Source organism: Gymnodraco acuticeps, unplaced genomic scaffold, assembly GCF_902827175.1.
Source record: "Gymnodraco acuticeps unplaced genomic scaffold, fGymAcu1.1, whole genome shotgun sequence".
NCBI lineage: Eukaryota > Metazoa > Chordata > Actinopteri > Perciformes > Bathydraconidae > Gymnodraco > Gymnodraco acuticeps.
This window is the reverse complement of record NW_022990723.1, coordinates 299,621-326,971: the sequence shown is the minus strand read 5'-3', so window position 1 is coordinate 326,971 and position 27,351 is coordinate 299,621. Positions and strand designations below refer to the sequence as shown.

General features: G+C 45.1%; 1 protein-coding gene across 1 annotated transcript in view; it reads right to left on the bottom strand.

The window, feature by feature from the left end:
• The window catches only part of meis2a (Meis homeobox 2a), a 53,267-nt gene that overhangs the window by 19,584 nt on the left and 6,332 nt on the right, over nucleotides 1–27,351 (bottom strand). The window contains exons 7-8 of the mRNA XM_034231782.1: nucleotides 20,743–20,857; nucleotides 976–1,121 (exon numbers count right to left, since the gene is read on the bottom strand). Coding sequence (XP_034087673.1) covers nucleotides 976–1,121; nucleotides 20,743–20,857 — 261 coding nt within the window. The remainder of the gene's footprint in view (nucleotides 1–975; nucleotides 1,122–20,742; nucleotides 20,858–27,351) is intronic.

Genomic DNA, 27,351 nt, shown 5'->3' with positions numbered 1-27,351 from the left:
CCTCCATCTCTGGGACAGGGAGCCACGTGCTCCGAGAGCAGCTTATGTGTCCTGGTGAGGCCACCTCCTTCTGAAATCTGACCTGTGTTGCAAAATCAATACTGCCTGATGTTCTGATAATGTCCTGACATTAGTGAGGGTGGGGGGACATGTGGTTCATCCCCTTTTACATGACACACACAGACAGACGGAGAAACAGACTGACACACACATAAATGGCTAGGCAGGAGAACAAAAATAAGGATGTACCTCCAACACGAGCTATAATGTCCCAAAGTAAAGAGGATTATAACAACTGACCAAGAGATAATAGATTAAGTCTTTGCTCATTTCAAATAAAAAAAGAAAACATTATTTTGGTGTTGGTCTGTATACAATGTGTACCCATAAACCTCTACAAATCTAGACTTACTTATAGTAGTTAGTGTAAAAACAAATATGTATGTTTGATTTCAATTTCCATTTGTACTTGACCTGAATCTTGACATACGTTTACACTCACAATAGTGTAATAGCAGTGGCTACCATTGCTCTTAATCTGCCCCAGAAAAAACATCTCATATTGGAGTAAATGTCTTGGATTGTTGGTCCCTCTCCCTCTTACTCAGAGTGTGCTGAGCAGGGTAAACAGTCCAAACTGATTAGATTGACCTGGTCACTGTGTCCCTGTGACAGGTGGCTGACAGGTGAGCATCACAGCTCAGCCGTCACTCAGTCCCTCAGTAACGACTATGTGACAGGTGTGTGTCTGTGTGTATGTGTATGTGTGTGTGTGTGTGTGGGTGTGTGTATGTGGGTGTGTGTGTGTGTGTGTGTGGTGTGTGTGTGTGTGTGTGTGTGTGTGTGTGTGTGTGTGTGTGTGTGTGTGTGTGTGTGTGTGTGTGTGTGTGTGTGTGTGTGTGTGTGTGTGTGCTTATAGCTGGGTTGCTTTCTTACATGTGCATCTCCCTAAAAAAAGATAATGGCTGTGCTTACCGTGAGATGCTGGAACAGCCACGCCCTCATGATGTTAGTGGCCACCTTGGGAAAAATGCCACGCTTTTTCTGCCTCTTCTTATCCTTGTCCGGATCATCGTCATCTCCTGTGCCGGGCGATGCAACGCTGTTGTCTAAGCCATCTCCTAGACAGAAACCCAACCAGGGGTTAAATAACATCCCACTACAACACTGGCTCAGAATACAGTTTTTAAAGAAAATCCTGATCTCAAAATTCTCAGAGCTACAGACACTCAAAGCTGAGTTTAAGGCTTATGAAAAATGGATAAACGGACAAATACCAGAGATATATAGGATTTCAAAAGAACTGAGGGGTAGAGGATCGCCAAAGCAAAGCCAGTGTTGTGTAGTGAAGATATGGAGGTAGGGGGATTTAGATGGCCTTAGAGGAAGGTCTGTACAGTGAGTGAGGGGTTTACACAGAGGCCTAGCAGAGTTGTTGTATGCCCCAGAGCACGGGAGAGGGGAATAGGGGTTAATGACGGTAATGTTATGGTTGGACGCTGAAACACTAGGTCCCTCACTCAGTTCTACAGTAGGAGGAGGAGGAAAGAGAAAAAAATGGAGCCAGAGGACAAAAAAAAGGACAAGGAGCCTTCAAGTACGGTAGGGGCCTCGGACTCATGTCATTAATTCAATTACATTTGCATGCTTGACATAATGTAGAGCATTTTCTTCTTCATCTTTTGAAGGGAGCCAAAGGGGACAGGACGAGGACGGAGACATATACAGTACTACACAGACATTCATAAATTCATGTTGCGTGCACAGACACACTCACATACAAACAAAACTCATAGGAGTTGATCATTCACGTAAAGTAGGGATGTGATTTGGGGTGGTTCATTGTTGCACTTCGATGCACATAATGGACTTGTCTGCCTCCCCCACCCCACCCCGAGCCCCAACTCTAGTTAGTTAGTCCTCCTCTCCCACTCCCTTTCCTCGCAGCAACCCCTCCCCTAGGTGATTCCGCCACAAGATTAGCATGACAGGCCAGCGGCGGCTTCGCCTGCATTAACGTCCGTCAGCGTTTGATTTAAAAAAGAAAACATGCACATAACCAAGGCACGATTTCTCTTTTAAACCGAAGTTTCCATCTTTGTTCTTTGCCTTTTTCTTGTTCCTCTTCCTCGGCATTAATTGTGCATTAGCAAAAATGATTTACTTTTAACAGTCATAGTTATTTTTTCTTGCCCCCGGGCACAAATGCCTTGAAAGCCTTCCTTGAGGGCATCTAAATTATGTATCTGAAAAACTCCTCCACTAAGACAGCGAAGGACCCTGACATTCTCAAAATTCAGACTTGCATGTCCTCCTGTTTTTGGGGAGGCATCAATCATAACCACCTATACAAGCCTTAATCTCGCATAAATATTTGAACTAATGACATTAAAAAGGGGGAAAGAAAAAGGATCCGACTGGTGGCGTAATCAAATGCAAAATAAATGAAGAATACAAGGACAGCAGGGGCCCTCGCTTCAGACTACTTTTCCACTTCTTCTTCCTCTCCCTTGTTTTTCCCACTTTTCCCTCCCTCTCTCTCTGTCTCTCTTTCTTTTCTTTCAGTGCACAGTGTTTTCCTTCCACATCATTAGCGCAGAGCCACCCGAAAGAGGAAAACAGAGAAGTGCCGACTTTGCGCTCCCTGTGTGAAGTTAAAGAAGCAACAGCCCCTCTGAAAGACATATGGGAATGGGGACACAGACTAGGGGTGTTGTAATTGTAGAATGGGCATTCATTAGTGGCAAATGCCGTAAATCCCAGGCTAAGTACGAATCCGTGTTCAGGAAAGCCTAAAACAATAAACTTTGGTCTGGCCATAGCCCTACCCTGACTGCGAGGGGCTTCCTGAGAAATGCGAGCCAGACGGAAGTCAAGTCTTACTCCCCCAGTTTGCTTCCAAACTTCAATAACAACAACTAGTGAGCTGTGAATTTGAACCACCCTCCCCTTGTTTCTGTGCTTTGAGCTTCACTGAATAATGTTGATACACAGTTTGGTTGTTTGTTTGTTGCCGCTAGGTTTTGTGTTGTTTTTTTAGCTAGTCTCTGAATCCCTCTCCCGCTGTGAGCAGTCAGGCTCATCCAATGGAACCACACAGTGGCCAAAAGGCTAGCAGATTAATTTTATTGACGTTTCCATTTTCACTGCAATGCGATAGCCTCCCCCCTGGCCAGGGCCTGAGCGACCTGTGCGTATTTACAGACTGACCTGTCACTTCATTACCCAGCATGCTCGCTGCCTCCTGCCCTAGCCCGCAAGGGTGAAACCGGACTCCAAGGCTTTCAGCTACTCTCTCCCTCTGTCTTTCTCTCACATGCACATGGATACTGTCAAGTGTGCGCAGATCAGACATGTGGCGTTCAAGCACAAACGTTGTACTCAGTATTGATAGGGTCTTTGAACAAAAATATACATGCAGAAATGTGTGTATTCAAAATATAGGAAGATCAAATGTGGACAGAAGGTGAAAAGAAAAAAAGAAGGACAGAAGAGGAACATGAAGAAGGAAAGTGAAGGAAAGAAGGAGTAGAAAAAGAATAAAGAAGACCCAACTTGCACAACCTCATTACATCTAAAGGAGAGCTGGTGCTTTGCATCCACCCCCACTCCTTTCTTATGAACGAGAGAAGGAACGCTGCAGGGCAAATTGTCCCAAACGCTAATGGCTTCTGACTGTTCCCTGGCAACTCTGCCATTCTAACCTGTGTGGATGTGCACTCTGAAAAAAAATGGGGAAAGAAAAAAAAAAGTGCAGGGCAGAGCAAGCAGGGGGAAGCGTCCCATCATCTGGCCATGTGACACAGATGGGGGTTGGCTATTAGGAGGCAGCCGAAAGGCCTAGGGGAGCCGAGGTGCTGGAGTGTAGCCCCAGGCACTTTTGGAAAAGCAGCGCCCTTGGAGACGGAAAAAAGAAAGCCCCCCCCTTCTCTCCCACTCTTTCCCCAGTCTCTGTCTGTCTTCCCTCAGTCTTTCCTCCTCTCTCCTTCTCCCTTACCCACTCTATCAAAAATGTTGACCTAAAGTGCTTGCAATGAAAGTTTGTGCCTATTTTTATTCGCACGGAAATCGAGAAGGTGTAATCAGGCAAGATGGAAGACAATGACCGGACGCAATGAGGGCAAGAGTGAATGAAAACACTCGAAAACAAACAAGCACCAAGTCCAAGAGCGCATTACACTCACATACATTCCCTCTCTCATCACCAGTGGGTGGTTATTAAAAATGCATTCAGATATATCGCCCTGTGAGTAAATTGGTCTCAGGGCTGAGCTCATTAACGGGTTGGGAAAGGACTGTAAACACACTGCAACTCTGCTTATCTAATGTTGGCACATTCAGGGTCGCTTCAGGATGCCTTGCTTTAGCACAGTGTGTCTGCGGAAAGTAAGAGGTCATTTGGGGGAGTCCTAATGACTCTAGAGATCATGCTTCACGTCTACAAGCCACCCTGCCCCTCGGGGAGCCACTGAGGTCAGTCAGGCCTGGAAGCGTTATGGATATGGCCGTGAGTAAAGCATATTGCGGGTCTATCAGAACGCCCTCCCTTTGCTGCTCTACCATTCCGATAAATTCATGCATGAATGAATAATGACTTGTCAATAGTTGGAGAACATTCAAACCCAGTCATGGTTAGTTATCAAATAACACCCCAGATGTGTTGGTCCCTGTACAATAAGAACATCTACTGAAAAGCCTCTAGACAAGCTTTAGATGTTGTGTGTGTATTATTTTAAAGGCTGTGCAGCGATTTTGCACTGGGAGGCTCCGGCATTTGTTTCAGGGTAATGAAGCAAGAGTGTAGAAGCAGTGGCTTATGGAAGCTGTGGTTAAAGCGACTAATTACAACAGACCCCCCACAACCCCTGTCAGCCCAAACTAGTCAGGCATGTTCACCCGAGCTCACCCAAATGAAGAGGAGAGACCAACTCATGAGGGTAGTAAGAAGGAAAGAGGAGTGGAAGGAGAACAGAAGCTAAGAGGCTCCTTTGGCCTTCTCTACCTTAGCACCACTGTGACCCTCCAACCCTCCCTCCTACACCCTCCTCTTACACCACCTCTAGCCCTGCAGGCTTGGCCTCAGAGAATGAAGAGAAAAGAAGAAGGGGATTTAGAGCCTCCCTTTTCCCTCTTTTTCTCCTCAACTTTTCAGCCAACATAAGCGGCGTTTAGCACATTCAGTCCCCCAAATGGCAGCGAATGAGAGAAGCAGTGGGGGCTCCTCTTTTGTCCGTCTGGTTACCTCTTTTATTTACTCTGGATTTACGAAGGGGTCTTTGCCGGCTCTGGGACCACATGCTCTTGACGCACACACACAATCTCTCTCACATACACACATACACAAACACGTAGAGGCTCTATTCACACCAGCGGAATGGCCAGCCCTCTGTGCTGACGGGGGATTACAGGTCTTCTGGCTATAACCGCATGCTAGCAATATACTCCTCACTCACGTAACATGCAAAACAGACGAGTGCTAACGAGTAGAACATAATCCCTTTAATGATAAAACACACACTTGAGCGTCCAATTTCTAACAGTAAGTAACACATCGGTGTGACCACACACCATATGGTTTACTGCGCTCATTCAGATCCATACAGTAGATGAGGGCTCTAAACGGAACTCTTTTAGTGGGGCTGCACCACTGCAGCTAGTGTTTTACGCTGATTATTTCCTGATCTGTGCTTAAACAAGCAGCAGCCCCTTGCACTGGACCATAAAACAACAGCTTAGTAAACAGCAAGCATGCTGACAAATTGGTAGCGCTCAGGCCGGAGTCATTAACAGCCCTAAAACCTGTCAGAGCAATTACAACAAACTCTCTCCTTCAGCAAGTCCCCCTGCCAAACTCAGATGTCACAACCCGCCTCCTCCTTACCACCCCCCTGATACCACCAGGACCCTGGCTAAAGGTGAAGCAGAGAGGACATTTTGCTCAATTCTTCAATAGCCATGACACCAGGGAGAAATGAGGACGAGGCTCCATCTCAAACACAGCTGTATCTGCATCCTGAGTGCAACGACTGAGTGGTTCCTTTTGCATGAGAAGTAATGCGTAGTTGTCTCCCCCAAAAACACATCATTAAGTGTTCCCTTAAATGAAGTGGAATAAGAGCTTCTAATTAGATGGCTTTTTTCTATGTGTGGGGAAGCGAGGCAGTCAGGCAGTAAGAAAGGCAGGGAGGAAAGGAAGGAGGGAGGAGGTGGGGGGGGGGAGCACTAGTTGCTCAACAACTCCTGTACCTCCCTCCCTTCTCCGCCCCTTCTCTAAGCCCCCTAACCCTGCCATCAGGCAGATATCTCTCTGTCATCCCTGGAATGCTGGAGATAACTATCGCCTCTCCACCGATACAAGGCCTCTCTCCTCTCACAGGCACAGCTTTGACCCCACTGTGCACATCCCTACCATAGAGGGCGAGGTTGAAGTGGAGGCAACGGAGAGAATGAGAGGGGAGGGGTGAGGGTGGAGGGTTGTAGCTAAAATTTGTTTTTAACAGCCAGTCAGGCTATTTTACCTTTTAATCCAAAATAGGGCTGGAGCAAAGCCACCCTCCCCTTACAGCCTCTCCCCTGGAGCCAAAGAAGACTCGTTTGTCCAGAAGGGTGAGGGAGGAAGGGTGATGGGGGGGAGGCAGGCTGCCTGGTTACTGCCTTTTCTCCAGAGTCACTGACTACAACTCTCTTGATCTTTTCATAAGATGATCTGCCTAACCCTTAAAATGTTTCACTGTGTGAAAAAAGGTATGCACACCATCCAATGCTGTACACTGAACACATTATTAGTTTGATTAACCTGACCTAAAACAACTCATTCCTCATGACATCATAATAATTTGAGGTTGGTTTTCTATTCCATGGATATACATGTGTATCTGAATGCACAGAAAAGTGCTACTTTTACACAAATAAAATGATGTCAGCTGAGACAAGACTTTGCCATCCTAAGGGGGCTTTATTTGAGGAGGGTAAAAGACCCAAAGAATAGAGATGGAATAAAGATGTATAAAAGAAAGGAGGCAGGCTGTTGCAGATGTCAGGACCCAATTTGCATGAATGGCAAAGGGCTAAATTGCAGGGGATGGGGGAGCTACCCTCCACCCCGCTCTTTTTGGGGGAACTAAAAGGGAGTTGTGATGCCCATGACTGCTCCTCACTCAGCAGACAGGGATCAGTGGCTAATGAAGGGCTTTGGGTCTCCACCAGACATTTCACACTCTCTGCCTCACTGACAACTCCACCCCACTTCCCCCTGCACTCCAACACTACTGCTGTGCTCCCCTTAAACTCCAAATCGAATGGGGCTAATTGGTCTCACAGGTAATCGCAGTTCTTCTCTTGTTTCGTGATAAACAAATGAACCAACCTGCCAATGCACCTGTCCAAACCTTGTTTCTGTCCAGGTAGACTTCATCCTTCTTTTTCCCCCTTACTTAAAGGTACAATGGAGCTATTCTTGATCTTAGAGCTTACAATGTACGCTACTCCCTCCATAATTTACAATTGTTATGAGAGAAAAACAGGACTGGGAGTCCACAGAGAAGCATGCCTACATTCTCAGGTTTGATGCTGCATTAAATATCAAAGAATAGGTATTTCCCAAAAGCAAGCGGGGCGATGTTGAATTGAAACAAGAATGATCATTAGTAAAACAAGCTGCTTCCACACTTTTCCTTTGTTAAAATGACTAAGTTGCTCTACTTTGGAACAATAATGTTGTGAAAGCAGGGAATAAAGAGATGAGACAGACCAAAAGAAATGGAAAGCACGAAAATGCATGAATCTGTCTAATAGTGAAAATTGCTTTAGAATCCTCGCTATTGCAAGCAGCCATGTGTTGTTTGCCAGTCTTAACTGAATGTGGTTTTGTGATTCAGAACAGCTTACAGTGTTTGAGGCAATGTATGACAACAGCATCAGCGGGGATGCTCTACCCTCAATTACAATTCAAACCAAAACATTGCAGACATCTTTGCCACACCTGATGGACAGTGGCATCAAAGTATATTTCAGCAGAGAGCTGAGGGGTTGGCAGAGTAAATGGATTTAAAGGTTTATAAATCAACAAGTCAACCATCAGATTGCAGCCTCTGCTCAGCAGCCCTCTCATCAGGCAAATGCCATGAAGTTTTTTTCTTCTACTTGCTTTCTTTTTTTCCACACAAATGTCCTGGAGGCAGGGAACAAAGCGAGCAGAACTGATTACTGCGCTGCTGCCCCGCTCCGCCAGTCTAAACTCTGTTTGGCTTCCTAATGAGCTCACTAAAAACCCAATTCATCACCCATAACCCCTTCTCAACCTGCCTTGAAATCCCCCGTAGTGGGGGAGTCAAGGACAGTCCATTTGCAGGCTTTGGGCTGAGGTCAAGGACTGTGAGGGGTGGATATCAGCAGTAGGGGCAACAGCACGACCAAGGTTATTGTGACACTAGAGAAACTTCCTTTGGAGTTCCTGCAGTATCTAAACGTGTTCAGTGTGCGCAATTCATTTCCTTTCAGCCAATCTTCTTCTTTGATCGTCACACTCTATGATTTCAATACATTTTTCCTATTTGCGCACAATGTGTTGTTTTTTTTACTCTTTACACTAACCTCCCTCATCCCCTACGCCCCCCTTTTTGCCCAATACCAGCGGTGTCCCAGCCTGAGCGGAGGAATGTCCGGCTCGATGGCTGCAGCAGCGGGAATGTCCCGTTCCAGTCAGCGTTCGCACCAGAGATTTCAAGTTTAATACCCCTTCGTCCCATCCCCGCAAAGACAGGAATTTGGTGGGAAGGGAATGTAGTGGGATGGGGGGGATGAGAGAGTAGAATACAGTTCATCTATTAAGGATGGGGCAAAGGAAGAGGGAGATGTGTACAAAAAGAAAGAAAGAGAGGATATTAGGGAGATGACAAACAGCTGAGAAGGTAGAAAAAGAGAAAAAGAAGGGAAGGAATATATCTTAATGAGGAGGTGGATGGGTGTTGGTTGGAAGGGAGGGGGTCAGAAACATAGAGGAGGGGGATGGAGGGTTGGGGTAAACTCCCACAGTTCCTCATTACATGGAGCTGAAATGATCCTCCTGACACCTGAGCTGTAACCAAGAGATTACAGAATTGATGAATCCCTGGTTTAAAATGCAGCTGTTTTATTCTGCTTTAGTAATTAATTCTTTTTCCGATAGTGTATTGATTAAGCGTAGCCCCTGATAAAGTTCAAACTGAGTGAGATCCCTGCGGGGCTTTGGCTCGGCCTGCTCTGGAGAGTCAATGAAAACTTCCTTCCTCCACCTGCATCTCTCTCTCTCTGTCGGCGCAGTTTACCCTCATAAATTAGTCAGATCTGTGAGGAGTGAGTATCTGGCTCAGCTAATACTTGCTTTGTCTGGCCTCTTGCTAATACAATTCTCTGTTATGTTCATACTATCACACCTACACAAATGCAGAGGCCCTTTTAACACAACTCACAAAAACATTAATCTTAAGGGGATTTTTTTTTCTGGCATACTGACTGAAACACTACATGTTCTCTTGGATACAGCTCTTTCACCTAGCAGCTGATTCCTCTGCTTCCTCCCTCCCTCGCTCTCATTCTCACCCTAACAGGGAATCATCGCATACACTGCGAGTGCGTCTCCTTTCACAAAACAACGCGTTTTTCAATACAGCTGTGAGTGAGTCTGATCAACAGAGGGTAGTGTGGGTTTCTCCAGGGAGCCAACTAGCAGAAAAATCAGATACAGCTTTACAAGAGAGTCAGACGCTCATGTCTTGTCAAGACCCCTCACCTACTGGCTCCTTTACAAGTCAATAACTAGGGCCCAGTGTCCTCCACTGGGCCTCGGCACACATTTGCCTTGTTCTATAGGAAGCAAAGGCAGAGGGGAGCCCACAGCTACATTTTCCATGGTGTTAATACTGGATTATTCTGTACAGTATTATGAAGATAATATTGTATTTCTGCAGTGAAACTCATGAGGAAATATATTTCCACATCCTAACTGTGCTGGGACACTACAATTATCCCCAACACATAACATGGACTCCTCTGTCATTCCTGTAATACATAGTGACAAATAATTGGTGACCCTGTGAGGACGGAAGAGCCAGTTAAAAACGTTTTCCAATATTAAGAACTAATGAAAGAGTGAATGAATTATGAAAGGAGAAAGGAAAAATATAATTAGAAGGGGGAAGTAGTGCTTAATACATTTACTCGAGACTATTTCCTTTCGTTAATGGGGCCGCAGCATGCAGAGAGAGTGTTTTGACGAGGCAAGTATTGACTGTCCGCCCTGCTCCTTAAGGTAAATCCAGCAGGTCATTTCATTAAGGCCCAATTCCATGGCACTAATTTTGATTTTAGGGGCTTGACAGCTGTTGGCAGTGGAAATTGCTATGGCAGAAAAAGTGGAGCCTATTACTGCTGTGAAAAATACAAATTGAAAAGCCTTGGTTCACATTACTGCAACTCTGCCTTGCCGACTGTTCATAATTCTTATTCTTTGCATTCCTGGACCTCAGCTTTTGGTTTTACACAGCAATATCATTTTAAATAATAGTCAAATGTAACAAATGCAAGCAAATAAATGTCCGCGAACAATAATGTACAGTTATTTTATATTAATTTACCAAAGATGTATTTGGTTTTTTTATACACTATGGCCACTGTAGGCGTCCTGCAGTGAGATGGACCCGACTCACAATGCAGGCTCCTTATCTTCTTGGCTTGCAAGTTAATAAGAAGCATTAAAGTTCCAGAAGGAAGAAAAAAAAAGCTGTTCCTCTGATGCTATTAATTAGCAGTGCTCTATAGCTCTCAGCTTTTTGAAGCTCTCCATCTCCTTTTGTTTCAGTCTCTTTTTCCTTTTTTTTGGAAAGGCCTTCGTTATTGACTTTTCAATTTCCCCCCTCACATCCACCCCCTGCGCTAGCCGTAGCACCAGAGCTTCTGCAGCAGTGCCCAACCCCAACGATACCCCCAAGCCCACTCTCCGGAGTGCTGGTCCAGCCCTACAGCTCCCACCAGCCCACCACTCACTCCCAACGAGACCAGAATCAAAGAGAGAGGCCCTTAAAATATAACCATGGGTATAATGAGGGTGCTCCAAAGAACAATAAGCATACACCAAAGGAGAAAGGAGAGTAGGAGTACAAAAGAAAGACTATAAGACTGCTGGCCTGAAAGTGTTCTTGAGAAGCGAACAACAGAGGGAGGATGAGAAAAAAGAAACAGAATGATACTTTGCTTTGGTAGAAAGGGCAAAGGGGCACAGCCAGTGGTGATGGTAGCCAGGGCCACGCATCTATCCGACCACATATCTGAACCCAAAACAACAAGGGGGTCTGCCGCATGCCTCTGGAGCCAAAGGGAGCACGACTAATTTCTGCACAACAATAGGCCTGGATGGGCGCCCACACAATGGCAGGTGCTTTGAATAGCAGCAGGGCCCTTGCAGCAGGGATCTTCTCCTCTCTCACTCCGAGGGCTCGGGCTCTGGCTTGTATAACCTTTCATTTTCAACCGGGCTTCCTTTTGACTCATAAAGGATGAAAATGATCTCATGGGGGGTGAAGGGGGGTTTGTGGGGGGTGCGAAGGAGTAAGAGACGGCCAGGCCTGTGAGGCACAATCCAGATCAGATCTGTGTTTTCTTTGCATGTTATCTACCTCCTTTTTCTCTATCTCTAATGTTTTTTTTTTCTTCTCTCCCTCTCTTTCTGTATTTACAGTATCTCTTTCTCTTTATTCTGCTTGTCTCACTCTCATTTTTTCCATCGACTGTTGGTCTGTTGTGTTGTTATTTTTTCAGTTGTGTTTGTTGTGCTGCTGCTGGGCTCTCCTGTAGGCCATGGTGCAGTGGTAAAGGCAGTTTTCCCCCCACCTTAAGAGCATTCTTTCCGGGGTCACAAGGTCAGGCTTCACAGATGTCTCCTGCAGACACTCAGTTGTCTAAGGACTGCATCCCTGGGAGTAAGCATTTGTTCAAAACAATGCAGCCCCCCTCCTTACTTTGGAAAATGTTAAATGTATTTCTTTTTTTGTCTCTCTTTTTCCTACCTCTCTGATTTCATTGTTTTATTTTTGAATGAAGCTAGGGTAATTTTTCCAAGGTGGAGGTTTTTGTGTTTAGATAAAGAGAGAAAGAACTGGTTATCACAAGATAGTGGTGTTTTCTGGCTGCGTTCATTCTTTTAAACAGTCCCCGTCTCCCTAAGTTTCCTGCAATTGTTCTAATGAGGCCTTAGTCATCCTTGCCTGATGGCAGAGGGAAAGATGCTTTTAAAGGTCTTTGTGTGTGTGTGTGTGTGTGTGTGTGTGTGTGTGTGTGTGTGTGTGTGTGTTGTGTGTGTGTGTGTGTGTGTGTGTGTGTGTGTGTGTGTGTGTGTGTGTGTGTGTGTGTGTGTGTGTGTGTGTGTGTGTGTGTGTGTTTGTGTGTGTGTGTGTGTGTGTATGTGTGTGTGTGTGTGTGTGTGTGTGGTGTGGTGTGTGTGGTGTGTGTTGCCATGGGAGAAAAATGAAAACATGTAGTAACTGTCCTGAAATTCACACTGAGAGACAGATATAAGAAGCCCCTAAGTAAGCAGGACAGAGGCCAAACAAGAGTGACCCTAAATGAACAGAAAAGACATATTTGAACTACAACTGCGAAGCCCTCAATCTCAACAGAAAATGTATAGAAGAGAACTCCTTTGCCAAATGGCTTTCATTAAAAATAAATCAGCTAGGGGGTGGAGCGGGACACTGGTAAAAGAGAGGAGATTGCAGCATTTAACATGGAAGTTCTGCCTCAGAATGTGTGTAATTGGAACAACATTTTAAAAATCCAGGCAGTGAGCTATCCCTGAATATCTTTCTCCTTTTCATCTCGCTTTTCCTTGTTCCTTTTTCTCTTCCTTCGTTTTGATATGGTGTTTTTGCTTCCCCCTCCAAACATCCTCTCTGTATTCTGCAAATTGATAACCCTCTAAATGAATTATGTTAAATGCATAATGAAGGTTTTCTCAGCTTCAGCCCTGCAGCCAGCCAGGATGGAGCTTCTCGTTTGGCATGTGTGATTCGTTTTGTTGCGCATTTAGCCCCAGTGTTCCTTCGGAGTGTTCACTGCTTGGGGCATGTAAATAAGAAATTATCCTTGCTGACTAACATGGCTAATACCTCCTCTGGGGTAATCAAAAATTATTAGACGCTTGCTTCCAATAAACATTAGGGCTCATGGCACCAACCACTGTCAAATCGCTCACCTCCGCCTGCTCCCCAATAGCCATAAAATGGGTGAACAAAAGTGATCAGGTGTGGAAAAAGCACTCTGGCTACGTTGAAACTGAGAGACTGCGGGACTTCTATTATGCCTAAAAAAGCAGCCCTTGGCTTTAAGAGTCATTAAAGCATGTACTAGAGTGGGAATCAGACGAGAAAATGAGCTTATCTTGCATAATGCCCTCAAAAGCTTTGCATAAACGTGAAAGATGTGTGCGTGAAAATCAGCAGCAGAGAGGAAGAACTCGGGATTGTAACACACTTCCTTTATGATCCTCCCACTCTCTTGGATGGCGGCAGCATGGTTAAAGCACTACCTGTAGGGTATAGCTGCTCTGCTATGTTCCAAACATGCTTCAGTGTGTAAACCCTGGTTTACACAAGGGAAAACCACACAGCAAGTGAACAAGCTATAGCTGGCCTTGCTAAGCCACTCTACTCAACCGCTTGCTGTCTCTGGGAGGGACCTTTTCTGTGATGTGGGGTTCGGATATTAGGGGGAGGAGAATTGGGAGGGTGGGGGTGGTGGAGGAGATTAAAGAGCCAAGGGAGGCAGAAGAAAGGAAAGAAAGTAAAAGAGCACAAGGCCCATTGGTCAAACACAAAGGGGGAGAGAGGGAAAGGACATTTGAAGTCAGGGTTAAACTCCAAATAAGCACACCTTAAACGGGCCTGTAAGCTGGCAGTCAGGGTTTTTGGACTTTCCCTGCAGGTGTGCCTTTGACAGACTTGGCCTCCATAACCTCTCTGTGATCTAGAATGGGGCCCGGGGTTGGACACAGAAGAAAACCAATGGCATCTTGCTGCCTCTGCTTCCCATTCTACGCCTATTACATTTACACACGCATGCTTAAACTCTCTGTAAACACACATACAGACACAAACACACTGCCAGACAAGCGGAAAACAAATCTGGTGAGGACATGAGCAATTGGATTATCACCTCTTAAGGTGACTTCTTGGCTGACCCCCTTCAGGCAAGCCTGCTGAAACAAGACAGAACATTTCCTGGGAAAACACTCTCCCTTTAAAGAACTGAAGCACTGTCATCCTAGTGAAAACACAGCGGCAGCAGCATTAATGGACGAGGAAATGCCCTTTGGGGCACACGCTCAAATCCCTTTTAGACGTATTACATCAGACCCTTGTGCACTCCTCATCATCAACACATGCACTGGAGTAATCAGCAAAGGAACATGGGTGTGTAAACCCGATGAACTGACACAACAGCACTGCACTCAGCTTTGTTTTTGGCCCAAGCCTTTGCATAAAAGAGAGAAAAAGTCACTCCCTCTTTTTCACTGTCAAGAATACTTCCCTGAAACACCTTCTCTTTTCTGCTTTTTAATTATTCTCAACTCACTCACAGATAAACCAATCTTCATCTACTTCCCATAGAAAGAGAAGAAAAGAGAAAAAGTGTCCCCCCCAAGCTTTCCCTTAATGGTGCAAAACAGACATTCCCCTCAGCTGCTGTCAGAATAATCTGGGTAATTCTTTCCCTATGTTCTCCAAACATTAGTTTGCACATTAGGCTGACCCAGTTAATGTGCCTTTCCTGCTGTGTAGGACCCAGTTCACGGCCAAGCTAGGCCAGGCTGGGTTGGGCCGGGTCGCACTGGGGGCTTGTTCGTGATTATGGACCAGAGGGACCAGGCCCCAGCCAGAACTGAGGGAGAGTGGAGAGGGAGGAAGAGAGGAGTGGAAGCGATAAGAGGAAAAGCGGGAAAGCATGAGCTGCAGTGTGGATGGAGTAGTGGTGATGTTGTGGGTTCAGAAGTATGTTACTGGAAGTGGAGCCGACTCTACTGGCAGCCCGCATCCTTTTGCAGTTCCTTTGCTTTCCTTGTTTGCATGTGTTTTTTCTCTCTCATCATCTATAGACTCTAAGAACGTAACACAGGGTCAGGAGAAACACAGAGAGACATTAAAAAAAGGAGGAGAGAGCGGAAGGAAGGAGAGGGCTGAGGGAGCTGATCATTCTCTTTCATCACATTTTGGACAGGGGCCAGGTAGTCTGCGGTACCGAGCGCGAGACAGAGATGGGTGAGAGAGGAGAGGAGTGTGGGGGAGAGGGTGGGAGAAAGAGAGGTGGAGGAATAAATGGAAGGAGAGGGAGAGAGAATATGAGAAAGGGACTTATGGAGAGAGGGAGAGAGGGGATGAGCCTGAGAGCAGAGCCCCTTGAAACAGCTTGAAGTGCAGCAGCGCTTAAGTAAGAGTGCACATATGCCCACACACACTATGTATATATGTGTGTGTGTGTGTGTGTGTGTGTGTGTGTGTGTGTGTGTGTGTGTGTGTGTGTGTGTGTGTGTGTGTGTGTGTGTGTGTGTGTGTGTGTGTGTGTGTGTGTGTGTGTGTGTGTGTGTGTGTGTGTGTGTGTGTGTGTGTGTGTGTGTGTGTGTGTGTGTGTGTGTGTGTGTGTGTGGTGCACAGGAGAGCGACAGCCATTCCCGTAAATGCCCGTGAATGCTGAATCCAGCAAGAATCTGGTGTTAGAGCAGAAGCAGGGAGAGATCCATTTTAAAACTATGTGCATTAACTATACTTTTCCCCATAGATTAAGCACTCCACATGAATAATTTAGCCTCTCTTATGCTAATGGGATCATGAAAGTATCCCCTCCGTACCGTGTTTTCTCCCCCTCCACTGCAACACTTCTCAGCTTTCAACAATGGCCCTGCCCCTTCCCAACAAACCATCAGACAGACACACTGCACTGTTTTCACAACAGACACCTGACTAACATGGAGCTGACATGTAGTGACAAGGCTAAAATTGCATGAGGTAGCCTGTTAACCTCATTAGGCAGGTATATTTTGAGCTTGTTTTCTGTTGAAATGCAGTTTACTTGCTGACACTGGCAGAGATATAGCAAGTTATAGTTTGAATAGTTGGCTGCACTTGTTGTAATGTTTATGAGATTGCTGTTGACATTGAGCTGGTTTTGTAAAGGGCTATGGTGGCAAACTGCTCCACTTACATTCTGCTGAGGGCATGTGTGAGAGGGGAAGTGGACATATCCTGTGTGTTTATGTGTTTTTCTGGCCTTTTTTTGTTCGGCCTCTGCCATCACACACTAAAATATACCCATGCACACATTTACAATGCATACACACCCTTGTTGCTTCAGCATTGTTTTGTGGCGAGGTGGGGGCACTGTGTAACAATTATCAGTGCTCCAACAGCTGGGAGTGAGAGCCATGAAACAGCAGGGCTTGGGTCTGCTTTATTGTTTATCTGTTGTTTATGGGCCAGTGTTCAGCTTTAATTACTACACTAAATTAAACTCTAACAGGCACTTAGAGGGAACCAGCTAACACACGCACATGCACAGAAACTCACCCACACACTCACACTATATACTTTCTATACACAGACACACCTCACTGATCACTCCAGAGATGGAGTATAGGCTACTAAAATGCATCAAGGCTTCCATCGTGTGTTTAGCACAGACTCTGCTGATCTTTCTGATGTGATTGCATTTCCTTTATAAATGTTCCTCACTAAGTTTGGGTCTTCTTTAGCCCTTAGTGTTGCTGTAAGAAAAGCCAAAGGTCTGTAAAACGCCAGATTCAACAGGCCTTGTTCATGTTGGCGCTCTCTGGGCTGACCCGGGAGTCGTGTCCCCACCAGGAATGACCCCCCTCTGGTGAGCTCAACCACAAAGACCTTGCTGAGTGGGGCCCCTGGTCAGGGCCAGGGGAGCTCACCACACTCCCCATGCATACACACACATGTACCACAATACCATCAAGCGCAGCATGCTCCCTTGGAGCCGAACACTCAAGCTATCCCTCTCTTCCTCCCTTTCTCTCCATCTCAGCCTCTCTCAGTCTCCCTGGGGAGTCCGTCTATCCGCAGAGCGTGGGGATTGTTCAATTGCTGAGAAAATGTACAAAATGCTTTCTCCTCTCTTCTGCTGAGCCTTTCCCATTTACAGTAGAATCATACAGAAAGCCCCTTTGCTCACCACTGAACATGTCAACGTGGATTTTGGTCTTCATGCATAGCTAATAATTACAAGTGTGGACTGGAGCTGAGGCCCGCACGCACGCACACACACTCAGACACACACGTATACACATACAGCAAGAGGGGGGAAACGTTACCTACCATGCTGAATCAGAGTTGGGGATTTACAATTCATGACTGAGTGCTTTTGACTCTACTGTGTTTGGTGTGGGCAAACGTGCAGAGTATTTCATCATGCCGCTCCATCACACTTTGTATGTTTAACATATTACGGACACCTGCTTGGAAATGACTGCTATCTTAAGGCATGCACATTTGTCAAGTTTAACTCCCTGCAACTGATGTCTCTGATGTTTCTAGATAAACTAGCTTGGAGGAGCTCCAAAGGACTGTTAATCAAAATGAAGTGCGAGCAGAGCCAATTAAGTTATTGTGTGTTACCTTCTGAACCATCTCCCGTAAACGCTGAAATGTGTTTATCTAGCTAGAACATAGGGAGTCACTCTCTAAGAGTCAGTAAGTGAGAGTGCAGAATTTGCCCTGAGGGTGATAATTAATATTTTCTTTTTTAGGAGGGAAATTCTGAGAAAAAGCACCCAAAAAAAAGTATGTTAAGAGCGGGGGTTGGGGAGAGGTTACAGATCTTAGTACTGAACCAAACCTTTTTCATATGTGTCAGAACTTTAACTGGCAATCTTTACTCACAGCTATGAGCATGCTTCACCTTGGTTTACTGCTTGACAATAAATTATTCCACAAGAGGGGCGATACATATTTGTGCACTTGTTAAATTGTTTTTTGGCAGAGGTTCAGAGCAATGCTCAATGCTGAGATACAAGCCGAAGATTTGTGGAAGTGAATTCTGCTCATAGCAACCACCCTGAGTCCTGTATGTACAGTACTAAAAGGTATGCGAGTGATACTGATATTTATACTTCTGTACGTCCCCTAAGAGCAGCCAAATGAAAAGGGAAAGTTAAAACCTTTTACTCTTTTGCAATTGACTGCTTTACCATTCTTTGGGAAAATGGAGTGCATTCATATAATCAACACACTGATGCTTCTGGCATAATTTGAGTTTTTTTTCACCCCCAACACCTTTTAAAGATGGAAGATGAGAAGGGGAGTTAATGTTTGCCTTGGCAGTTAAAACCAAAAAGCACTGAGGGTCTCACGCACTCTTTCTTAGTCTCCTCCCGCTCCCATCTATCCTGTCTTCCTCAACTGATCCACATCGTCACCCCTTTTAACAGGGGCCAAGCTGTTAAAGACCCCATTACTGAAGTGAAGCACACATTTCACATTTTCTCTGTGGACTTGAGAGTGTGGACTACACATTTTATGTGGAAATGTATTGAGAAAGGAGGAGAGTTCATGCGTGGAGTGGAGTGGAGGAGAGAAGGGGGAAAAGGTGGAGAGGTTGGGGAGGGAAGGCTCTTGTCAGAATGGAAGGGCCAGAGTCGGGAGTCAGCGAGCGCTTCAAGCGTTAACGTAATTGCAAGAATGTGAAAAATGAGGCGGCGGGGCTCCCGAGCGGAGCGAAAGGTCAGAGCATGCCTCACACAAAACAACTGGCTGGAGGACGGCCTCATTAGACCATTAAATCAGCTGCCCTCTCTCTTTTTCTGCTTCTGCTTTTTCTCGCTCTGCATACTTTTTCACCTTCTATACTCTTTTCACCTCTGTACTTCAATGTCTCTTGCTTCGCCTTGTTTTAAATCTCTGCGTTTATTCTGTGATGCTTGCTTTGTGTTTTTTTTCACGAAACATTTAGCCCTCTTAAGTGTGGGTCAGGCTCTGGCCCTGATCTAGTCCAGGCCTATCTTGGCCCGATGCGCGTTGCTGTACCGTAACTGTCTTTGGCCCATATTGATCCGCTGTTACTGGATACGGTGGGGAGAGGAGTCGATAAGTGCTCTGTGGATTACAGGTCACTTGTACTTATGTGTGTAAGATAATCAATAGGCAGTGCATTTCTTTCTCTCGTGCCCCCCGCCCCCCCTTCCTCACTCTGTTGTTCCTGCTGCCTTCATCTCCCATGCTACTTGTAATTGCACAGATGAGTGCAAAAACTCCACTCATGCTGTTTCTTCTGACCTGCAATTATGCAGTGTTTTTACATAATATTATTACTACCAGATATCCAACACTTTATTTCTTCTCTTTTTCTTCTCTTTTTGTTTCTTTTCCTTTTATTGGCCCACTATGGAGCGGCAAAGAACATGGTGGTTTATCCCTATTCTTATTAGTGTAATTTTATTGTACCTCATTTCTCCATTACGCTTATATTGTCAAATAGACCTATCCTGTTGCTTAGCCAAGGCCTAGCTATCATCAACTAGCCTGTGATCCAACTAGTCCTGACACAGCCAACCACAGAGATCTGCTGTGGCCCCTGGTCTGTGGTCAGTAATGGTTCAACTGCTGCTTCTTTCTGAAGAGGAGAAAATGATTTAAATGGCCCCACCACAGACAAACATCCCATCGATACGTTTGATCGCTTATCGGCAAAACGATAGTCTTGAATGGGACAAGACAAGCGGCCTCAGTCTGTGAGCGAGCTGTTATAAGTGTGTGTCTGAGTGTTTGAGCCTGTTTGTGTGTGTAGACAGCGTGATGAAATTTCATGCAAAACCGTGGACACTGCCAGAGGGTACACACGGATACAGACACACACACATAATCTTCCGCCATTGAAATGAGATCTTGCTGCATTCAAAACAAGGGGAAGGCAAGAAAGGAAAGGCCAAGAGCTTATCATCTGTTGTCTTAGTTCAGGCAGCAGTTGCATTTAATAAACATGTAACCTCACAATGTTTTGATGCTTGTCCTCGCCTCTGAATTTAACTAACAGCATATGCTTCTGTTCGTTTACATGTCAAATTTGATATGGACCGTGACAAAAATACAAGGCAGATAGCTGAGACTTGCACAAGCTATCTGTAAAAAATTCAAATACATTTGTTTTGAAATGCATTATTACAGTTGGCAGGTCGTGTACTAGATAACAGAAGGCTCACTAAGACATTATGAGTGGCTGTTGTGTGAGCAAACTTGATATGCTTTAAATGCAATCAAGAACTGGCAGAAACATAGTATTAATCACCAGCTTTTGTTAGGCTCTCTAAATAGCAACATTCTGGAAAGCCCTTTACTAGGCTGGTGTATGACAGTCGCTGTTGCTTGCTTTTGAGAGCGAGTGTGATAAGCAGGTTCATTTTTAGGTGTGACTATGTGTTTACATGGACGCCATTCAAAAAACAGGATAATCCAGTGTGCAAAAGAAGGGACTTGGACGTATATGTATAGAGAGATGTGCCATCTATTCAGTGTAGATCTCACATTAAAAAGGGTTGAAGGGAAGTGTTGGCAACTCTACTCATGCATGATGATTAATATGTCCTGCATGGACCTGCTCCTGCATCTATGTATGTTTATGTCTCCGCGCTTCAGTGCACAAGGGCATGTGTAAATGTGTGTGTGTGTGTGTGTGTGCATGCCCATTTCTGTGCTGGCTCACCTTGTTCGCTGCTGTTGTCACCGCTCTGTGAAGCGTGTCCCCCGCTGGAGGGCCCCGGTGTGCCGGCGGAGTGTGTGGAGGTGGCGTCATCATGGTCTCTCCAGGAAGCTGGGTTCTGAGGTTTGAGAAGAGCAGAGCGAGCGTGGGATCCATCCATCCATCCGTGCATCCATCCACATTCCCCATCCAAACCGCAAACCAGGAGCAGAGAGAGCAGGGAGGGGGGAGAAGGGGAGGAGAAAAAGAGAGAGAGAGAAAGAGACCATATGAGTATACTGGAAAAGTGAGTGACATCTGTAAGAGTCTACAGGCACTGTGAAGGTCCTTGGCCTGCTTACATTCTCCTGCCAAGCCGAAGAGCCCCATCACGTATTTCCCTGCTAGCAGACAATCAACGATGCCACTAAAATCTTAGATGAATAGAAAGTAACTAATGCACTAAAACAGCTGGCAATAAGTCAAAACACTGTAATCAAAGTGTTTCATTAATGCATGAGAGCAAAATGCAGCACTGTTAATGTGGCGTCTGATTTTGAACGGTGCAAGTGGAGCACTTGTGAGTAATTGTCTAAACACACATGGCAGAGCCCAGTGGAGTTCGTTTATACCATAACCAATTGAGACTTCCGTGTCAAGTGAGAAATATAGAGGTAAAAAGTCCAAACACACCACAGCCGCCATTAATCATTACCACTGTCAGAAATGAAAATAAGATATGACAGTGATTCTCCTGCTAATCTGCCAAATATGTGTCCACGCCCACAGCGACATACACACACGCCCACAGAGGCTTGCAGAAATACACTTACGCACACATGCTAATGACATAATAGAGCAAGAAGTATAAACACACATGCACACACACTCACTTTTATATATACAAACACATGCTGAAAAAAGTGTTAAATCTCTGCTGGCTAACTTCAAAGAAATGTCCATAAACAAATTCATAGCTTTTAAGGCGGCTTTCTTTTTTCGTTCAGCTCAGGTTCTCTCCTTCTGCTCTCTTTCCTGGTCATTCCCTCTGCCCTGTCGGTGCTCACAGGGAAACAGGATTTTCTACTGTACAGGAAAGGCTTTATCAGTGCCACATGAAGGCAGGCTGGAGGTGGAATTTCCTCTGCCATTCAGGCGAAAGAGGGACAGACGGATCACGTCATTTACTATTCTCGATCCCATACACGCTGAAAAGCCTCTCACACAGAGTTAATACGGCTTACAAAACCCTAGCTAGTCTTTCCCAATTCAACCTGTCACCTGAGCACGATGACAAAATGTTGGCGAACGTAAGCCCAACGTTGTCTGGGGCCCCGGGAGAAGCGGCCCCTTGAGCCGAGCCCAAGCCAAACAAACACAGGCCTGCACCAAGGCTTCCCACAAACCTCAACCCACTTCTCGGTTCCCGCTATGTATTTTGTCTCTCTCCCTCAAACACACAGCAACACATATACATACATAAGAAAGCAGGAGGAAAATGTACACGCCACAGAGTATTCCAAAACAGAGACCGTTTTTACCATTTTGTCTAACTTCAGTTCCTGATGAACTTCTTTTCCTTCAGCTCCCGCCAGAGAGGAGCCTGCCTGCCTGCTGTGGTGCCCCAGTCAGAGTGAGCTGTACTGGTGGAGGACAGACAGGATAGTGCCCGGAGACTATGATGGTTTGCAGGGAAACAGAGGATATAAGACAAACGGCTGCCGAGCTCCCCTGGGTGTGCGGCCCTGATGTGCTGCTGCTTGTTCTGCTGTTGATGCTGCTGCTATGCCTGTGAGCCAGGCCCTTTTATCTGCTAAGTTTATTAGGGAAGGAGGGCTGTTTTCTCAAACAGCTCGGAGCTGAAAACAGCAGACAGAAACACACAAGGCCCTTCAGACCCTCCGCTCCACTCAAGGCCCTCTCAGCGTCAGCTGTTCACCGGATGGCAATCAGATAAAGAGCTCGGAGAATTGCTCAGAAGTGGGGTACGAAGACAGGGTGAACAAAAGCCTGTGCGTGGGTTTTAGCCCTCCAGAGTGAACGGAGGGGAAAATGTCCCTGCTCGATGTGGCCTGATCACCACATGGCATACTTCATGGGAACAAGGTCTGTTGTCTGTTATTCTCAACACAGTATGCTGCGTACAATCACTAATGTGGGAAAACCTCACCAACCCTCTGAAAACAGTCTAATTCTATATGTCATGTGGAACAAACAGGGAAGGAGGTAAGAGTCCCAGACTGTATAATGTATTTAGTCAGAGCTGGGCCGTTGTTGTTCCAAGAGAAGAAAATGACTGGGTTCTACTTCCTCACAATGAGACATCCACTGTCGGCAAGATGCGAGACAGACCTGACAAACTATGCTGGCTGCTCTCACACACTCTTGTTCACTCTCTCTCTCTCTCTCTCTCTGTACCACTTTCCAGCAATGGCCACAGCACAGTTTTAATGCAACAGCTGAATCGATAGGACTTAATTTAGCTATCATTGCAGAGTAATGTGTCATTTTTAATGGTGCTGGCACTAAATTAAATTCAAAGACACCACAGCTAATGGTGTTAAAGGGAATGATATTTTGCTGTGATTTGCTACCCTGGGGGTTTAATGGGCCTGTATGCAGGGATATAGATACTGCTTTGTTGGTTTGTTTCTTATTGGGCAAAAAGCAGAGCGCAGCACTTTATATGACCTAATAATAATAATACAGTACACTCTACGCCCAGTGAATATGCAGCAGATATATTTAATGAAGAACACTCTCCTCGTTTAATACCTGTGAGTCATGTCTCATTCATAACGCTGTCTGCAAAACAAGACAACAAAATATCACAACCAAAGCGTTAACTTTCCACGCTCAACAAGGCAACAAAAGCAACAGCCTTTCCTCCCCATGAATAATTTAGTGGGCCTCTCTGAGCTATGGAGGCTGCATCAACAGACGCCGCACAGCGCAAACACACACAACCATTTTGTCACAACCCTCGTGGGTCTGATAAAGTTCAAACAAGTTGGGAGAAAAAAAATCATGTCACCCAAACAGTCTTCTTCAACATACACAAGGAGATGAAGAAAAATAGAGGAAGAAGCAAAAGAGAAAATAAGGCCTCTAGCCCATGTGACTATTCCCTAAAGCTGGGCATAATTAGGAGTCAAACATGGTTCACTCCATGCTCTTCACTAATTGTGTTAAAGAGCAGTGTTACCAGGAGGAGGAGGAGGAGGAGGAGGAGGAGGGAGGAGGAGGAGGAGGAGGAGGAGGAGGAGGGGGAGGGGGGGGGGGGGGGGGGGCGGCAGCAAGCAAAAGCACATACATGTGCAGACGGGAACGCACACACACTCACACAATAGGACTAGATAGAGAAAAGATACAAAAGAAGCGTGGTCTCTAGGGGGGCAGCCTTTTCTATTTGCTGGGGTTAGCAACTGGCAGCTGATAATACAAGTTGTAATTAATATAAAAGGCAGGAGACAATATGGGGAGGAAGGCTTGTAGTGGAGCCAGGCCACAGGAGAGCCGGAGAATGCTGTCGTCTCCTCTGCTCCTGTCCCCTGTTTCTCATTTACAAACACCTGCATGGCACAATCTCACTTCCCTCTCTGCACTCTGCCTACATCCCTAGGAATTTCAAATAAAATTGATTTAGCGGCATCATTGAATTTCCCTCAAATTCCCCTGGAACCCGGAGGAAAAGAGAAGAAATCTGTTGGTGTGGGCTGAGAAACGACTAGCCGTACGGGTTTGTGTGTGTGTGTGTGTGTGTGTGTGTGTGTGTGTGTGTGTGTGTGTGTGTGTGTGTGTGTGTGTGTGTGTGTGTGTGTGTGTGTGTGTGTGGTGTGTGTGTGTGTGTGTGTGTGTGTGTGTGTGTGTGTGTGTGTGTGTGTGTGTGTGTGTGTGTGTGTGTGTGTGTGTTGCACTGTGCTGAACATGTACAGAATTGCTGACTCACCAGAAACACACAGGAGCGTAAATCATAACTCCAGCTGACATTTCAAGACACATCTTGCTACATAGCCTAAACAGAGAAAAGCTACTTTTCTGTTGAGTTGAGCTCGTAATTATACACAGCCTCTTTAGAAAATGTGTAGGTGCACCTCTTCTAAACAACTGAGTATTTACAACACCCCCAATTATCCAGAATATAAAGAGTCCTTCATTTAGAAGCTAATAATTCACCGGAGCGTGTTTTAACAGACACCAGGGATTAAGTGATTGTATTCATGCTTCAAAACTTGCTCTGAGGCAAAAACAACCTTCTTCACGGTAGTGGATGGCACATGACATGTGCAAATATGTATTTATAACACACACCCAAATGACAATTCAAAAGTAGGAAATAGCATAAATACAAAACACATCCATTCAACTTTCAGTTATTCCTTTTCTAAAATAAGGGTAAATCATTCACCAGCTACTTTACTATGTCCACCTGTACTAACTAGTGCAATAGAATATACAATAAAATATAACCATAAAGTCTATATGTATGATGCCTGTAATTAACTTTATGTTGTTGACAATGTCAGAGAGGTTTAATTAAATTGAGGTTTTAATAATAAAGTTGAATTGTACTGCAATTATTTGTGGAGAAATCATTACTTTCCAATACAGCATCTGTAACTATGACTTCAATAATAAACATATAAGTGAATTTACACAACTGAATAAACATAAACAAAATGTGAAGATTATTATCTTATTAGAGTCAGAATTATTGATAGAGCTGTGGGATACTGAGTATATGTAACAATATCTGTATATCGCATTTCAATATAAATAAACATACATGTCATGACTGTAAAACGACTGCCCGGCAACTGTTTTCATTGCGGTCGTTTACAGCATGCATGCAGTCAGAGGAAAGGGAGTGTGGGAGATGCAACAAGTGAGCTTAGCCTCTCTCTCCAGCCGCGGTAGCGATGATTAGATATGCCTGCCAACAGGGCCCTGCCTCTGAACACTAATCAAAAAGGAAATGTAAGGCCAGACATCCCACCATCACAAAACAATTGTGTGGAACAGACAGAGCGGTCCAAGTCAACGCTGCACTGTTTTCATGAGAAGGGGGGAGAGATCCAAACGTAGCCGGTCCCCGAGGAGAACAAAGCTAGTTGAATTAGAACACCTCCAAAACTGAGAAATTCCACGGTTGAGCAGGCCAGCTCGGCCCGAGGGTTTTCTGTCCACGGCTGTGTATGCGCTGCACCATGCAAAGAGACATACAGAAACAGGACATTACTGGGCACACATCTCCGTGGATACACACAGTAACTCACTGCATGGGCACAAGATGAACTATTGCTATTACGTGACTGAACCTGTGACATCAACATTTCTGACCACTGTGCTCAGAGCCTGTAGCAGAAAATCAAATGTAAACAGAGAAAGCTTTTTCCCCCCCTTCTCCTTTTCCAGCCATGCAGGGGCAAGATAAGCTACACCATAAACTCTATGGGAACTACTATCACTCCCTGAGAAAAAGCTCTCCAAAACAAAGCGCCGGGACCTGCAAATCCTACACACTTTCTCTGTAAGAAATCTGAAACTATGCACAAATTCAAAGCCACTTTCAGAAGCGTAATGCATATGCATGGAGGAAATGAAAAGCCTTCTGCTAATATGCAAGCTTTACTGGAGAAGCGGCACAATAGCACAGGAAGACACAAAGGCTAATTCATTAGAACAGATAATATTCAGCCAGTGTTAATTCTATTTGCCTCTCTAATTGGATGTAGCACAGAAGAGACAGAAATTGTATTCATTAATTAAAAGACAAGAGAGCAAACCATTGACAAGCACACACACTGTATCAACCGTTTACAAATCTACACCGCTCTGTGTTTTTTTCCTTCTTCCCCATCACCCTTCATGTGTAATGCAACATCTTTTTTTTCCTTTCTTTTAATTGGGATGGGGTTGATCTGAGGAGGGGCGATGAGTTAGGAAGCCTTGGGTGGGCTACATGGTTGAGATAGTCACCGCAAGCGAAAATAAGGGAAATCAACAGTGTCAGCAAGGCCTCATCCCACTCTCAGCTCTAAGACAATGCTGCATTCAAGTGTAAATAAAACTGTGCTTATTATGCTCTGCTGTCAGGTATGAAGAGGGGAGAAGAGGGAAACCGTAAGAAAAACAAAAAAGGAAGGAAACACACACACAGATGCACACACACATATAAACAAGCTCAACGTGCCGCCTCCTTCACAGTGAAGAGCCTCATCATCTCCAGAAAACCAACTTTCACCAAATGAGATGTAGCCCAGGGCTATATATTAAAAATGCATATCAAAGCAAAGAAAAATGGACGTGAGAGAGTCTAACTAAATAAATTAGCATATCTAACTATCAAACTGCCTTCCTCTCCTCAATGAGAAGCGAGGACAGAGATGAATAATAAAATATAGACCCAAAAACAAATGAATAAATAAAATAAATAAATCAAGACAACTAGGACAACAATTGCTTTCCATTCAGCGGCACAGTTTTGCATCCATGTGCATTTTTGTGCATTGTTTGCAATATCCAAAACACATTTTGGGCATGAAAAGCTGGACTCCTTCCAATTAAACATGGAAATTATGCTGAAGAAGTTAACTATTTACTAGAAGGCTTGTGGATCATGACGGCACTGTT